This window comes from Carassius carassius, chromosome 41, assembly GCF_963082965.1.
Source record: "Carassius carassius chromosome 41, fCarCar2.1, whole genome shotgun sequence".
Taxonomy (NCBI): domain Eukaryota; kingdom Metazoa; phylum Chordata; class Actinopteri; order Cypriniformes; family Cyprinidae; genus Carassius; species Carassius carassius.
The window spans coordinates 16,431,778-16,446,470 of record NC_081795.1 but is presented as its reverse complement, the minus strand read 5'-3'; the positions used below and the strand labels follow the sequence as shown (position 1 = coordinate 16,446,470).

Sequence of the window (14,693 nt, the reverse complement as noted above, 5' to 3'; positions counted from 1 at the left end):
TCAAAAAAAGGAGCACGTAGAGGGCAAGAGTAATTCACTGTCTAACAAAATCCTGCATTAGAACATTTTCTGATGTTTTATTATGGACATATGACCCAGAGAATATGCCCTCAATAGCAACTTTATGTGACGAAACAGCATATTGGGCATGTCATCATTTTCTTTTTTCAAAGGTTCTCAAAAAAAGGAGCACATTGAAGGCAATAGTAATTCACTCTCTAACGAAATCCTGCATTAGAACATTTTCTGATGTTTTATTATGGACATGTGACCCAGAGAATATGCCCTCAATAGCAACTTTATGTGACGAAACAGCATATTGGGCATGTCATCATTTTCTTTTTTCAAAGGTTCTCAAAAAAAGGAGCACATTGAAGGCAATAGTAATACACTCTCTAACAAAATCCTGCATTAGAACATTTTCTGATGTGTTATGGAAATATAACCCAGAGGAAATGCCCTCCAAAGCATCTGTATATGCCGAAAAAGCACATTGGGCATGTCATCATTTTCTTATTTCAAAGGTTCTCAAAAAAAGGAGCACGTAGAGGGCAGGAGTAATTCACTCTCTAACGAAATTCTGCATTAGAACATTTTCTGATGTGGTATTCTTGAAATATGGTACCCAGAACTTGCCTCACCATGCAACTTTATTTGCCGAAAAAGCACATTGGGCATGTCATCATTTTCTTGTTTCACAGGTTCTCAAAAAAAGGAGCACGTAGAGGGCAGGAGTAATTCACTCTCTAACGAAATTCTGCATTAGAACATTTTCTGATGTGGTATTCTTGAAATATGGTACCCAGAACTTGCCTCACCATGCAACTTTATTTGCCGAAAAAGCATATTGGGCATGTCATCATTTTCTTGTTTCACAGGTTCTCAAAAAAAGGAGCACGTAGAGGGCAGGAGTAATTCACTCTCTAACGAAATCCTGCATTAGAACATTTTCTGATGTTTTATTATGGACATATGACCCAGAGAATATGCCCTCAATAGCAACTTTATGTGACGAAACAGCATATTGGGCATGTCATCATTTTCTTTTTTCAAAGGTTCTCAAAAAAAGGAGCACGTAGAGGGCAGGAGTAATTCACTGTCTAACAAAATCCTGCATTAGAACATTTTCTGATGTTTTATTATGGACATATGACCCAGAGAATATGCCCTAAATAGCAGCTTTATGTGACGAAACGGCATATTGGGCATGTCATCATTTTCTATTTTCAAAGGTTCTCAAAAAAAGGAGCACATTGAAGGCAATAGTAATTCACTCTCTAACGAAATCCTGCATTAGAACATTTTCTGATGTGTTATTATTGAAATATGACCCAGAGGAAATGCCCTCTAAAGCATCTGTATATGCCGAAAAAGCAATTTTGAGGTGTCATTATTTTATGATTTCAAAAGTTCTCAAAAAAAGGAGCACGTAGAGGGCAAGAGTAATTCACTCTCTAACGAAATCATGCATTAGAACATTTTCTGATGTTTTATTATGGAAATATGACCCAGAGGAAATGCCCTCCAAACCATATGTATGTGCCGACACAGTGTAGAGAGCATCACAACTTAAATATTTTACACGTTCTCAATAATAATAATAATTCACAATTCATTCTCCAATGAAATGCTGTATAAAAACATTTTATAATATTTTGTTATAAAAATATGTTGGTCAGAACCCAGCCCTCCTAGGTAACCATATATGTTGACATTGTATTAATGGAGTGCTAACTTACATTATTTGAAAGTTTAAAAAAATAAATGTGTGTGTGTGTGTGTGTGTGTGTTCAGATATATGTTCAGATATATGTGATGCTATTAATAATTGTACTTACGTTCCCAAAGACTTTGAACCTGTAACAATAAAAGCTATATTAGAAGATAGAGTATATATATATATATATATATATATATATATATATATATATATATATATATATATATTTATATATATATATATATATATATTTATGATTGCTGTATGTAATACAATTACAATTTAGAATAAGAGAATGAAGATAACTGTGATCAGCCAAATGGATCAATTGTATCAAACTGAAGAAAGCTTTATGAAAGGTATGTAAGTTTTAGGCATTAGTTATTATTAAGATTTGAACAAATCATTTTAACCTATACAAAATTAAACAATCCAAAACTTAGATTTAAACTTAGAACTTAAAGTCTGAAACTCATGTTAAAACTTCTGAATTAAAATTCACTGACCTGTAACGTGGTTTTGTCATCTTGAGCAGGAAAATAGTAAGAATGTATCCTCTGTGATTATGCACTATGGTTATGGATTACATTTGAGTATAAGGTTATTAAAGGAAATCATCAGGTAAAATAAAGTCCCAGTGAGACTATAAATAGCTACGCAGCAATGATCCCATTTTCTACTACTTCAGTTCTTTAAAGAATGTTCAAATTGTTTCTAAGAATTTGCAGGAAATGCACGTGTAATTAACTCAGATATGTGCAATTAAAGGAAATGTTACCGCTAATATAGGAAACCGTTTGGCGCCCTCTACAGACTGTGCTTATTTTGCACAATCTGAACAAACATAAAGCCTGGCTGTAGGTGGCGGTCATCTGCAACTCATATTTCCATAATCAAGTGTAATTTTAGTCAGATAATTTTATGTAGCACCCTATAGTCACTTTTAACTGGTTTGATATATAAAGTTACCTACAGTACATGGGCATGGTTATGAGCTTCATATTTTCATATAAAAAACCATTAGAAATTGTTCTAATGTAGGACTGTTAGAAGAATTAATTTATCTTGGCCTCTACGTGCTCTTTTTTTTGAGAACCAATGAAAAAATAAAATGATGGCATGCCCTTTTTCAGCACATAAAGTTGCTTTTGAGGGCATTTTCTCTGGGTCATATTTCCATAATAACACATCAGAAAATGTTCTAATGCATGATTTCGTTTGTGAGTGAATTATTCTTGCCCTCTACGTGCTCCTTTTTTTGAGAACCTTTGAAACAAGAAAATGATGACATGCCAAATATGCTTTTTCGGCCCATAAAGTTGCTTTGGAGGGCATATTGTCTGGGTCATATGTCCATAATAAAACATCAGAAAATGTTCTAATGCAGGATTTTGTTAGAGAGTGAATTACTCTTGCCCTCTACGTGCTCCTTTTTTTGAGAACCTTTGAAATAAGAAAATTATGACATGCCCAATGTGCTTTTTCGGCATATACAAATGCTTTGGAGGGCATTTCCTCTGGGTCATATGTCCATAATAAAACATCAGAAAAAGTTCTAATGCAGGATTTCGTTAGAGAGTGAATTACTATTGCCTTCAATGTGCTCCTTTTTTTGAGAACCTTTGAAAAAAGAAAATGATGACATGCCCAATATGCTGTTTCGGCACATAAAGTTGCTATTGAGGGCATATTCTCTGGGTCATATGTCCATAATAAAACATCAGAAAATGTTCTAATGCATGATTTCGTTAGAGAGTGAATTACTCTTGCCCTCTACGTGCTCCTTTTTTTGAGAACCTTTGAAATAAGAAAATGATGACATGCCCAATGTGCTTTTTCGGCATATACAGATGCTTTGGAGGGCATTTCGTCTGGGTCATATTTCCATAATAACACATCAGAAAATGTTCTAATGCAGGATTTTGTTAGAGAGTGAATTACTATTGCCTTCAATGTGCTCCTTTTTTTGAGAACCTTTGAAAAAAGAAAATGATGACATGCCCAATATGCTGTTTCGTCACATAAAGTTGCTATTGAGGGCATATTCTCTGGGTCATATGTCCATAATAACACATCAGAAAATGTTCTAATGCAGGATTTCGTTAGAGAGTGAATTACTCCTGCCCTCTACGTGCTCCTTTTTTTGAGAACCTTTGAAATAAGAAAATGATGACATGCCCAATATGCTTTTTCGTCACATAAAGTTGCTATTGAGGGCATATTCTCTGGGTCATATGTCCATAATAACACATCAGAAAATGTTATAATGCAGGATTTCGTTAGAGAGTGAATTACTCCTGCCCTCTACGTGTTCCTTTTTTTGAGAACCTTTGAAACAAGAAAATGATGACATGCCCAATATGCTTTTTCGGCACATAAAGTTGCATGGTGAGGCAAGTTCTGGGTACCATATTTCAAGAATAACACATCAGAAAATGTTCTAATGCAGAATTTCGTTAGAGAGTGAATTACTCCTGCCCTCTACGTGCTCCTTTTTTTGAGAACCTTTGAAATAAGAAAATGATGACATGCTCAATGTGCTTTTTCGGCATATACAGATGCTTTGGAGGGCATTTCGTCTGGGTCATATTTCCATAATAACACATCAGAAAATGTTCTAATGCAGGATTTCGTTAGAGAGTGAATTACTATTGCCTTCAATGTGCTCCTTTTTTTGAGAACCTTTGAAAAAAGAAAATGATGACATGCCCAATATGCTGTTTCGTCACATAAAGTTGCTATTGAGGGCATATTCTCTGGGTCATATGTCCATAATAAAACATCAGAAAATGTTCTAATGCAGGATTTTGTTAGACAGTGAATTACTCTTGCCCTCTACGTGCTCCTTTTTTTGAGAACCTTTAAAATAGAAGAATGATGACATGCCCAATATGCTTTTTCAGTACATAAAGTTACTATTAAGGGCATATTCTCTGGGTCATATTTCCATAATAACACATCAGAAAATGTTCTAATGCAGGATTTCGTTAGAGAGTAAATTACTCCTGCCCTCTACGTGCTCCTTTTTTTGAGAACCTTTGAAATAAGAAAATGATGACATGCCCAATGTGCTTTTTTGGCATATACAGATGCTTTGGAGGGCATTTCCTCTGGGTCATATTTCCATAATAACACATCAGAAAATGTTCTAATGCAGGATTTCGTTAGAGAGTGAATTACTATTGCCTTCAATGTTCTCCTTTTTTTGAGAACCTTTGAAATAAGAAAATGATGACATGCCCAATATGCTGTTTCGTCACATAAAGTTGCTATTGAGGGCATATTCTCTGGGTCATATGTCCATAATAAAACATCAGAAAATGTTCTAATGCAGGATTTTGTTAGACAGTGAATTACTCTTGCCCTCTACGTGCTCCTTTTTTTGAGAACCTTTTAAATAAGAAAATGATGACATGCCCAATGTGCTTTTTTGGCATATACAGATGCTTTGGAGGGCATTTCCTCTGGGTCATATTTCCATAATAACACATCAGAAAATGTTCTAATGCAGGATTTCGTTAGAGAGTGAATTACTATTGCCTTCAATGTGCTCCTTTTTTTGAGAACCTTTGAAAAAAGAAAATGATGACATGCCCAATATGCTGTTTCGTCACATAAAGTTGCTATTGAGGGCATATTCTCTGGGTCATATGTCCATAATAAAACATCAGAAAATGTTCTAATGCAGGATTTTGTTAGACAGTGAATTACTCTTGCCCTCTACGTGCTCCTTTTTTTGAGAACCTTTAAAATAGAAGAATGATGACATGCCCAATATGCTTTTTCAGTACATAAAGTTACTATTGAGGGCATATTCTCTGGGTCATATTTCCATAATAACACATCAGAAAATGTTCTAATGCAGGATTTCGTTAGAGAGTAAATTACTCCTGCCCTCTACGTGCTCCTTTTTTTGAGAACCTTTGAAATAAGAAAATGATGACATGCCCAATGTGCTTTTTTGGCATATACAGATGCTTTGGAGGGCATTTCCTCTGGGTCATATTTCCATAATAACACATCAGAAAATGTTCTAATGCAGGATTTCGTTAGAGAGTGAATTACTATTGCCTTCAATGTGCTCCTTTTTTTGAGAACCTTTGAAAAAAGAAAATGATGACATGCCCAATATGCTGTTTCGTCACATAAAGTTGCTATTGAGGGCATATTCTCTGGGTCATATGTCCATAATAAAACATCAGAAAATGTTCTAATGCAGGATTTTGTTAGACAGTGAATTACTCTTGCCCTCTACGTGCTCCTTTTTTTGAGAACCTTTCAAATAGAAGAATGATGACATGCCCAATATGCTTTTTCAGTACATAAAGTTACTATTGAGGGCATATTCTCTGGGTCATATTTCCATAATAACACATCAGAAAATGTTCTAATGCAGGGTTTCGTTAGAGAGTGAATTACTCCTGCCCTCTACGTGCTCCTTTTTTTGAGAACCTTTGAAATAAGAAAATGATGACATGCCCAATGTGCTTTTTCGGCATATACAGATGCTTTGGAGGGCATTTCGACTGGGTCATATTTCCATAATAACACATCAGAAAATGTTCTAATGCAGGATTTCGTTAGAGAGTGAATTACTATTGCCTTCAATGTGCTCCTTTTTTTGAGAACCTTTGAAAAAAGAAAATGATGACATGCCCAATATGCTGTTTCGGCACATAAAGTTGCTATTGAGGGCATATTCTCTGGGTCATATGTCCATAATAAAACATCAGAAAATGTTCTAATGCAGGATTTTGTTAGACAGTGAATTACTCTTGCCCTCTACGTGCTCCTTTTTTTGAGAACCTTTAAAATAGAAGAATGATGACATGCCCAATATGCTTTTTCAGTACATAAAGTTACTATTGAGGGCATATTCTCTGGGTCATATTTCCATAATAACACATCAGAAAATGTTCTAATGCAGGATTTCGTTAGAGAGTAAATTACTCCTGCCCTCTACGTGCTCCTTTTTTTGAGAACCTTTGAAATAAGAAAATGATGACATGCCCAATGTGCTTTTTCGGCATATACAGATGCTTTGGAGGGCATTTCCTCTGGGTCATATTTCCATAATAACACATCAGAAAATGTTCTAATGCAGGATTTCGTTAAAAAGTGAATTACTCCTGCCCTCTACGTGCTCCTTTTTTTGAGAACCTTTGAAATAAGAAAATGATGACATGCCCAATGTGCTTTTTCGGCATATACAGATGCTTTGGAGGGCATTTTGTCTGGGTCATATTTCCATAATAAAACATCAGAAAATGTCAGAGAACCTTTGAAATAACAAAATGATGACATGCCCACTCTGCTTTGTCAGAATACAGTTGACTAGGGCACATGTTTCTTCAACAGAAATTGCAGTAAAACAAGATTTTGTGCGACAGTTAAATAATGTATGTTTTTTAAATCTTTTACAGTAATGGATACATTTTAATAAAGATCTGAAATGACAAAACCATTACATCACAGCTGCAAACAATATTATCGTGTTCCATTCATACAGGGTATGTTGAAAAAGACATTGTGTAATGCATGGAGTTTAAATAAAAAAAGAACTCTGCCTGAATTAGTCACGTGAATCATTTATTGAAACATACAATACATTTTTACAGAACTATGTATTTTTTCCTTTCATTATTAACTGTTATCTGGAGCATGCCATTTTTGTGCAACTGTTCCTTTAAAAAATACAACCAATAGCACTGAGGGGGAAGGATTAACAACCACCCGAAATTTTTAAGGTGGAACGGATAGTTTGGCGAATAAGGAGCTGGCGAATAAGGAGCTGGAGTCAGCCTCGTTTAAAATATACTGATCCTATGTTCTGACATACTGTAGCATCACATGAAAAACTAAGGTGGAGTACATTCACATTGTATTTAGCATTTAAGGTAAATATGATATCATCAGACAAATGATTCTCTTAGGCAAAGTTTACAGCAAGAGGTTCCTTTTATTTCCTGTTTTATAATATTGTTAGTAAAATGAGTTATCATATTACTGAGACTATCACCTTTTGTCTGTAATGTCTCTTGGTGCCTCTGCCCCAGTCTTTGAGTAGTTATGCTGATTGGATTAGGACTGGTGAAACGGGGCAGGTTGCTATAGTTGAATACTTAATTTGTATGGTTTGTTTAAGGTCATCACCCAGGTGCTTTGTCTATAAACTACAATATATATGTTCTCTTTCCTTGCCATATTGTTACACCGAGTACTTTTATTTACATATGTCTGGTTTATTTAGCTACTAGATAACGTGACACAAGCTTGACAGAAGGAAAGTGTGTGTGTGTGTGTGTGTGTGTGTGTGTGTGTGTTAATTGACATAGCTTGAGAAATTAAGATTGACAAAAATAAAAGACCTATCGACGGGAATAGTCTAGATTTAGACTAGTCGTAGATTAGAGTATTTAACATAATAAATTAAAAATAAATAACACTTTTTCAACGATATTTTTTTTTTTAAGACTAAAAGTAGGATAAAAGTCGTATAGGACTACATCATTTAAAAGTGAAAAATGATCTTATGTTTAAACGGATATAAAGTTTTCACTAATTAAGGACTGATTTCTATTTATTAAAAACTACTTAGTTAAATTATTTTAACATTTAAATCTATTTGATGCTGCTATCACGCCTCCAGCGCTAGAGAGGGCAGGGCTGTAGGCGTGGCTTTTCCGGAGCATTCCCAAGCCTCATTCTAGTGTGTCAGCGGTGATGTGAGGTTGACTCAACGGAGATGCCTTAACACTTTGCTGTGAGATCTTTTTTTCTTTTGTTTAAAGTCTTTCTCTCTGTCAGTAACAGTCTCGATTTTTAAAATGGTAGTAAGTGGTAAAGTACTGCACAGATATGACACTGGTTTGTAACTCTACTTTACATTCGCTTCTTTTTTCAGTTTGAGGTAAGGTACAAATGCTATAAAACTCTGTAACCTAGTTTTCTAACTGGTAACAAACCTTAAAAGTTTTTAAATTGTAATGCTACAAGCTCTCACAGCTTCTTCACGTGTTGCTTAACGAAACGTAGGCTATATGATAGTTTTTTTACTTGTATAGTCATTTTACATAAATATCCAGCAACCTAGTTTTCTTTTTATTTCATTTGTAACGTTTTTACACTTTTCCAAGTAGGACAAAAACGATCATTACATTATTTCAATTTCTGTCTGTGTTTATAACCTTTTTCTTGAAGTGCACTGTGTACTTAAAACCTTAATAAAAACTTCCATTATACCATTTTCACGATTTCACATTTTAATGTTTATGTAGTTTCCCAACACACACACACACACAAAACCCTTTTCCCCTCCCTCACCGAAATTCCTTCTTAGGTTCATAAGTTCATATTTAGGTCACTGGGGTGTACAGGGAGGGGAGGGGGTGTACAAACAGGTGTCCGGAACAGATGACCCTCATCAATCAAATTTCTGGAGACAAGGCAGCCTTTACCCTCTCTTCAGTGACCCATTTCTGTGTTGTTTTTGAAGTTTGTGTTTGGGTTATTGTACGGTTGGAAGATCCAAACAGAGTTCTGACAGATTTCTAACAGTCAGTCACTTTTTGATTTTTTATCTGTTGGTATTTGATGCCATGTGTCTAAATGTGCCATGGCATCTTCATTGTACACATGGGGTACTTTTTATCTCTGTTTACCAAACCCATCTTGCAGTGTTTGCTGCTAAAAAGCTCATTTTCTGATCATCTGATCATAGAAGCCAGTCCCATTTGAAGTTCCAGTCATGTCTGATAACTGAATATGCTTTAGTTTGTTTTTGAATGAGCTAGGAGAATTTTTCTTGTAACCCTCCCAAACAACATGTGGTGATGTAGGTGCTGTTTGACAATTCTTTTTTAAGGTTTTCTGAACTAGAGACTCAACTATTTTCTGCAGTTCTCCACCTGTGGTCATTGGAGAGTCTTTAGCCACTCAAACTGACCTTCTCACCATGCATTAGGACAATATAGACACGCGTCCTCTTGCAGGCAGTTTTGTAACATTTTCTGTTGGTTGGAAATTCTTAATGATTGCCCTGATTTTGGAAATGGGAATTTTCACTTAATGGATGATTAAGGGAATTTGGGCTTTGTTTTCCCTCCTCTTTATATTTATGTGAAACAGGAAGCCAGAGCTGGATGATTTAATGTTTATAATCATGCTGGAGTGCTCAAAATTGTGAATATGAATGGGAAGATACTTCAGAGATATTTTACTCATAAGAATTTATATGGGGGTCAATAATTGTGACCAACGAGTAGTTGAGAAAAACATTCATTTCATAATGATATTTCCCCTACATTTCAAATTCATATTATCTAATGAAAGGATACATTTTTGTGAATTTTTTAAATAAAAGACCAAAAGGATTAACAATGCAGATTAATTTTCACAGCCTTTTTTGATCATGGAGGGCCATTATTTTTGGCCTTGACTGTACATTATTTGCAATAGCTTGCTATTATGTTCCACCTCCACATTTTCCAGTGTAACAATGCAATTCAGTTCAGTTAAATGTGCTTAACCGCTAGGATTGCTGCGAACAGCACTTCTTTGTACTTATTCTCTTGTTTGGAAGTGTCATATTCATGCAGCGCCACTAGAAATTTGCATTTGTATTCAACATGAATATCAATATTGAAAGCAGTATAGGAAAATAAAAAGGCTATTTGATCATTTTGTCTGAAATTTAAATGCCAACTGTATGTTTTTATATGCAGTAGTAAAATCCATACATAATGTTGGTTTTCTTTCTATTATTTATATAAAAGAAATTGAAAATTCAGTTATTTGGGGTCTGTGTCATAGATTGTTTGTAAAGCAACAAATTTTTTATCATCTTTGACTTAAAGAATATCGATTTGGTAATTTAATCAAATACACTTTATGAAGAAAAGACATGAACACCTATTTTAATTATTTAATATCTCACTTAAAAATATTAAAGGTCAGAACTGCAGGCACAGAATTAACCAGAAAATTGTCAAGCATCATCAGATCTGTAAATGTTCATTCAAGAAGCCAATCATTATGATGTTAAGCTAAATAAATTCTGCATCTGTACTTGATGCAAATTACTCTGTGCTTCTTAAATAATTTCTCTGATATTAATTTGGTCTTTTTAATACAATAATAGTCATATCAATTATTACAAAAAAATTTAACTTCATGATCCGACAGAGCAACTTTCGGAGTTTTCAAAGATTTGGATTGGAGAGATAGTTTATGGGACATTGTTGTGGCTTTTGTGAGCACTACATTTCATATTTTAAGCCATTTGTGGGCTATTGAGAGGATAAGGATGTCACTGATGCTTCCTCCAGTTTATGTCAGCTGCTCCACAGGCCTCATCTGAATGTCACCAATCTAGAAATGGAAAAGAAAAACCATTATATAAGAATTTAATCATGAAATCTTTAAGTAAATACCTATCATACATTGCTAAAACTTGAACAATGTCAGCAAGCACCAACATCACAATACTGTTTTCTCCAGTGATGTATGAAGCTTACCTGAACATGAGGAGGAGCACTCAGCACATACACCACTGCGTTTGCGATGTCAGCTGCTTGTAGGCACTGTGATATTTAAACATGTAAATAAGACCTTCATCTTGTTGTATAGAAATGAATCAGAATTTGTCTATACCTTTATACTTTTATAAGTAGCAGCAGCTTTTTCTGGGTTTTCACTTAAGAGTCGGTAGGCAAATTCAGTCTCCACTAAACCAGGAGAAATACACTGTTAAAGACAGAGCAGACTTAGTGCCAACAAGTCTTTGGACATGCATTAATCATATTACATATTTAAAGTGTTAGAAGCATATCCTGATCTTCCTGCTCTTACTGTGGCACGTATGTGGGTCTTGGCCTCTCGTAACTCTTGTCTCAAACCTTCTGTGAGAGCCGTCACTGCATATTTGCTGGCAGTGTAGAAGTGTATATCGGCATTGTTGACGACCCGGTGTCCACTCATGCTAAAACACACAAATAATTTTGCTGACCTGGCAAAGGCTGGAATTTGAATGCAGGCAAAAAATTATAAAACATTCTTATACCTGTTAATATTAATGATATGGCCATCATCAATATTTCGTTCTTTCATGGACTGGTAAGCCTCACGGGTGCACACTGACAGGCCAATGACATTCACCTGAACAGAGAGTGGAATCTTTATTTCAGAAATTGGTTTAGTCTGACTCACTGAACTCAAGAGCCATTTCTTTCAAAACCATTGAGTGTACTGTTCCTAAGAAATTTTGGAGTATTGGAGTAAACAAAGTTATTTTTCAACAGTATTATCAACACACATAAAAAATTACAACAAATAGCCTACCCTTTTATTTATTGCAATCATCAATAGTCAGTATAGGCCCTAAATGTTATTTGAATAACACTCTTCCCTCTATTAACATATTTCATTAAAAAAAGTCTACAAAATTATAAAGCTGATCCGAGATAAAATAAAAACATGGATCATACGGGTTCACAGAGATCGCCCCCGAGCGGCAAACATTTGAACTGTCGAAACATTTCAGAGCACGCATTACTGAAATCACGTGATTTTGACAGTCTGATCACGCTACGAGCCAATGGTTCGAAACAAATGATTCCCAAAAGTTTCGAAGCTTCACGAAGTGATTCGAAAGCACCCATCGATCGAAACGGTTCATTAGAATGAGTTACTGGGAAGAACCGATTCGCAGAAATGACTCGGTGGCTTTTTCGTGTTACTTACATCCATCATAGTCCTCCAGCCACTGGTTTTGCCGCTCAACAGAGGCTCTGGGAGAGCCAAACCTGCATTATTAATGCACACGTCAACACCCTGATGTTGAACTTTGATCCAGGAGAACATGGATAACATGTCGTCTTCTACAGACAGATCACATTTATATGGGACCAGAGTGCCACTGAATCCACTACTGACACATTCTGCTGCCAGTTTCTGCAAGAAAAAAGAACACACGATTCTTCAGCCGGTGCATGAACATTAACTTACTTCTCGCGAGTGTATGCTATAAAGTGTATGCTAACGGTGCATTACCTCTATATTCTCCACATTTCTGGCACAGCCGACCACCTTCATGCCATGCTGGACAAGAGACTTCGCGATCGCGGCTCCGATTCCCACCGAAGCTCCAGTGACAAGAGCAACCCTGCCTTTCCAGCGATACATGCTGCTTGTTACTCTCGCGAAGATCAGGTGCTGGACAGCTGCCTGTAGTTACAGTGATCAGGGTTGCCAGGTCCAGCAAAGCTTTTCAGTAAAACCTGCTCACACCGCCCAAACACTCCCTCGTACTCTACACAATCAGCATTGCTTTTTTCTGTTTTAATACATTTATCTGATTTGAGTGATTTAAGCTAGGCTTAAATGCCTATATTCTAGGCTATATTTTATTAATTTTTTTATTAGGTTCGTAATTTGATCACCTCCTTTAAAACTGTGTTTTTCATTCTATTTAAATTCATTTGAATTAAACATGTAATATTTGGATGAGTTTAAAATCAATAAAAATTCTGATAATTGATAGTCAATTTAATAGTAGGCTATGTAATGGTAAGAGGTACAAGTGGTATGTGCTTATGAATTATTTAATAATTCTATGCTTTTCCCAGTCTTTTTGATATTATCTGTCTCTCAAAATAAAGATTTATTTTTTAATTCGAAAGGTTCCAATTTCCTTTGCAGTTCTCCTTTGGTTGCCAGGTATTCAGTGCCAAAAACAAATCACCCAACTCAGAATGTCAATGAATAATCTGTCTTAGAATCTGGCCAATGAGACTTTATTTTCATCTCATACAGCTCTAACAGGTGCAATAAATATTACAAGGTGTTCAGTCTGTAAAATTCTCACAGGGTTAGTTATTCCTTATACACTGAAATACTCTATGCTTGGTTAAAAAATAACCCAAATTGGGTTATTTTGGCAACCTTTCGCTGGGTTGATTTTGACCCAACTGGTTAGGTTAAATGATTGACCCAGCATGCTGGCTTATTTTAATGAACTCAACTATTGATTGAAAATTACTATTGCTGGCTTAAAATGAACCAAAAATATTTCAGAAATTAAAAATGACAAACAGAACTACTAAGTACAACAGTAATAATCAAATGGTGAACATTTATTAAGAGAAAACACCCACAAATCAAAGAGGGTGCATATGTTTGACTACCTGCCTTACATACTTGTTAATTTTATGTTAGAAACATGTTGAAGCCACACATTGCTGAATGACAATAAAGTTTGATTTACCATGAATTATTTGATGAATGATAAATAACTTGCTTATGAGTATAACCTCAACATAAATCAGACAGTGAGAACATAGAGGGATGTGAAAACAGAGCTGACAAATAAGACAGTGCTAATACAAAAAAACAACAACAACATAACTTCTGGAATAATACACTTCATGTCCATACCGCAGCTGAACTATTGTTGTGAATATGATGTCTATGTACCATGGCAGTCCCATCAGGAAATGGCAGGTTTGAAAATGCAGAAAGCTGCAAGATAAAAAAAAAGATGTTTTACAAGTTGTCATGAAGTTCCCGTTCTTTGTTCTAAACTGTCTGAATAATAATAGATTATCAAACAAGTTCCTCCCATATTAGAGATATTGCAAACTTGAGTGACTATAGCACTGCTGTAAATCAGAGAAGCAATAAACACATATTTATTACGTTTTGAAAGTACATACAATAACCTCACCAGAATGTGTAATATTTTGAGATTTTATGATACCATCATTTTTATTGGCACTTGTTGATTCCTGTAAAATAAGATGCATGTGATGAAACTATAAGCTGTAATATAAATAGATTATTGACCCCAAACGTTTGAAAAATACTGTATTTTTTCCTAATAATTCAATATAAAACATTGAAGAGGACACAATGCTCACCTACGCATGTTACTTTGGACTGATTTTTGCAAGTTACTTAAGATAAAAAGCACCAATCT

General features: G+C 35.2%; 1 protein-coding gene across 2 annotated transcripts; it reads right to left on the bottom strand.

The window, feature by feature from the left end:
• Positions 1–10,716: 10,716 nt before the first annotated feature.
• LOC132123293 (dehydrogenase/reductase SDR family member 11-like) lies at positions 10,717–12,963 on the bottom strand. Of its 2 annotated transcripts, XR_009426488.1 has the most exons (8): positions 12,770–12,963; positions 12,461–12,670; positions 11,781–11,875; positions 11,570–11,699; positions 11,372–11,464; positions 11,236–11,301; positions 10,976–11,089; positions 10,717–10,941 (listed from the first exon to the last, which is right to left on the bottom strand). XR_009426488.1 is itself a non-coding variant. In XM_059533850.1 (7 exons), the coding sequence occupies exons 1-7, from the start codon at positions 12,899–12,901 to the stop codon at positions 11,048–11,050; spliced, it is 768 nt and encodes a 255-aa protein (XP_059389833.1). In that variant the 5' UTR covers positions 12,902–12,962; the 3' UTR covers positions 10,717–11,047. The 2 variants fall into 2 exon arrangements, 1 of the variants encoding a protein (XP_059389833.1); XM_059533850.1 differs by having other exon boundaries at positions 10,717–11,089; positions 12,770–12,962.
• Between the last annotated feature and the right edge of the window lie 1,730 nt (positions 12,964–14,693).

Excerpts from the sequence above, each read along its gene's own strand:
- LOC132123293 (XM_059533850.1), bottom strand. The coding sequence starts at position 12,901 with ATGTATCGCTGGAAAGGCAGGGTTGCTCTTGTCACTGGAGCTTCGGTG. Across the intron at positions 12,671-12,769 it reads GAAATGTGGAGAATATAGAG|AAACTGGCAGCAGAATGTGT; the intron begins GTAATGCACCGT and ends TTTTTCTTGCAG. Across the intron at positions 11,700-11,780 it reads CATATCATTAATATTAACAG|CATGAGTGGACACCGGGTCG; the intron begins GTATAAGAATGT and ends TGTGTGTTTTAG.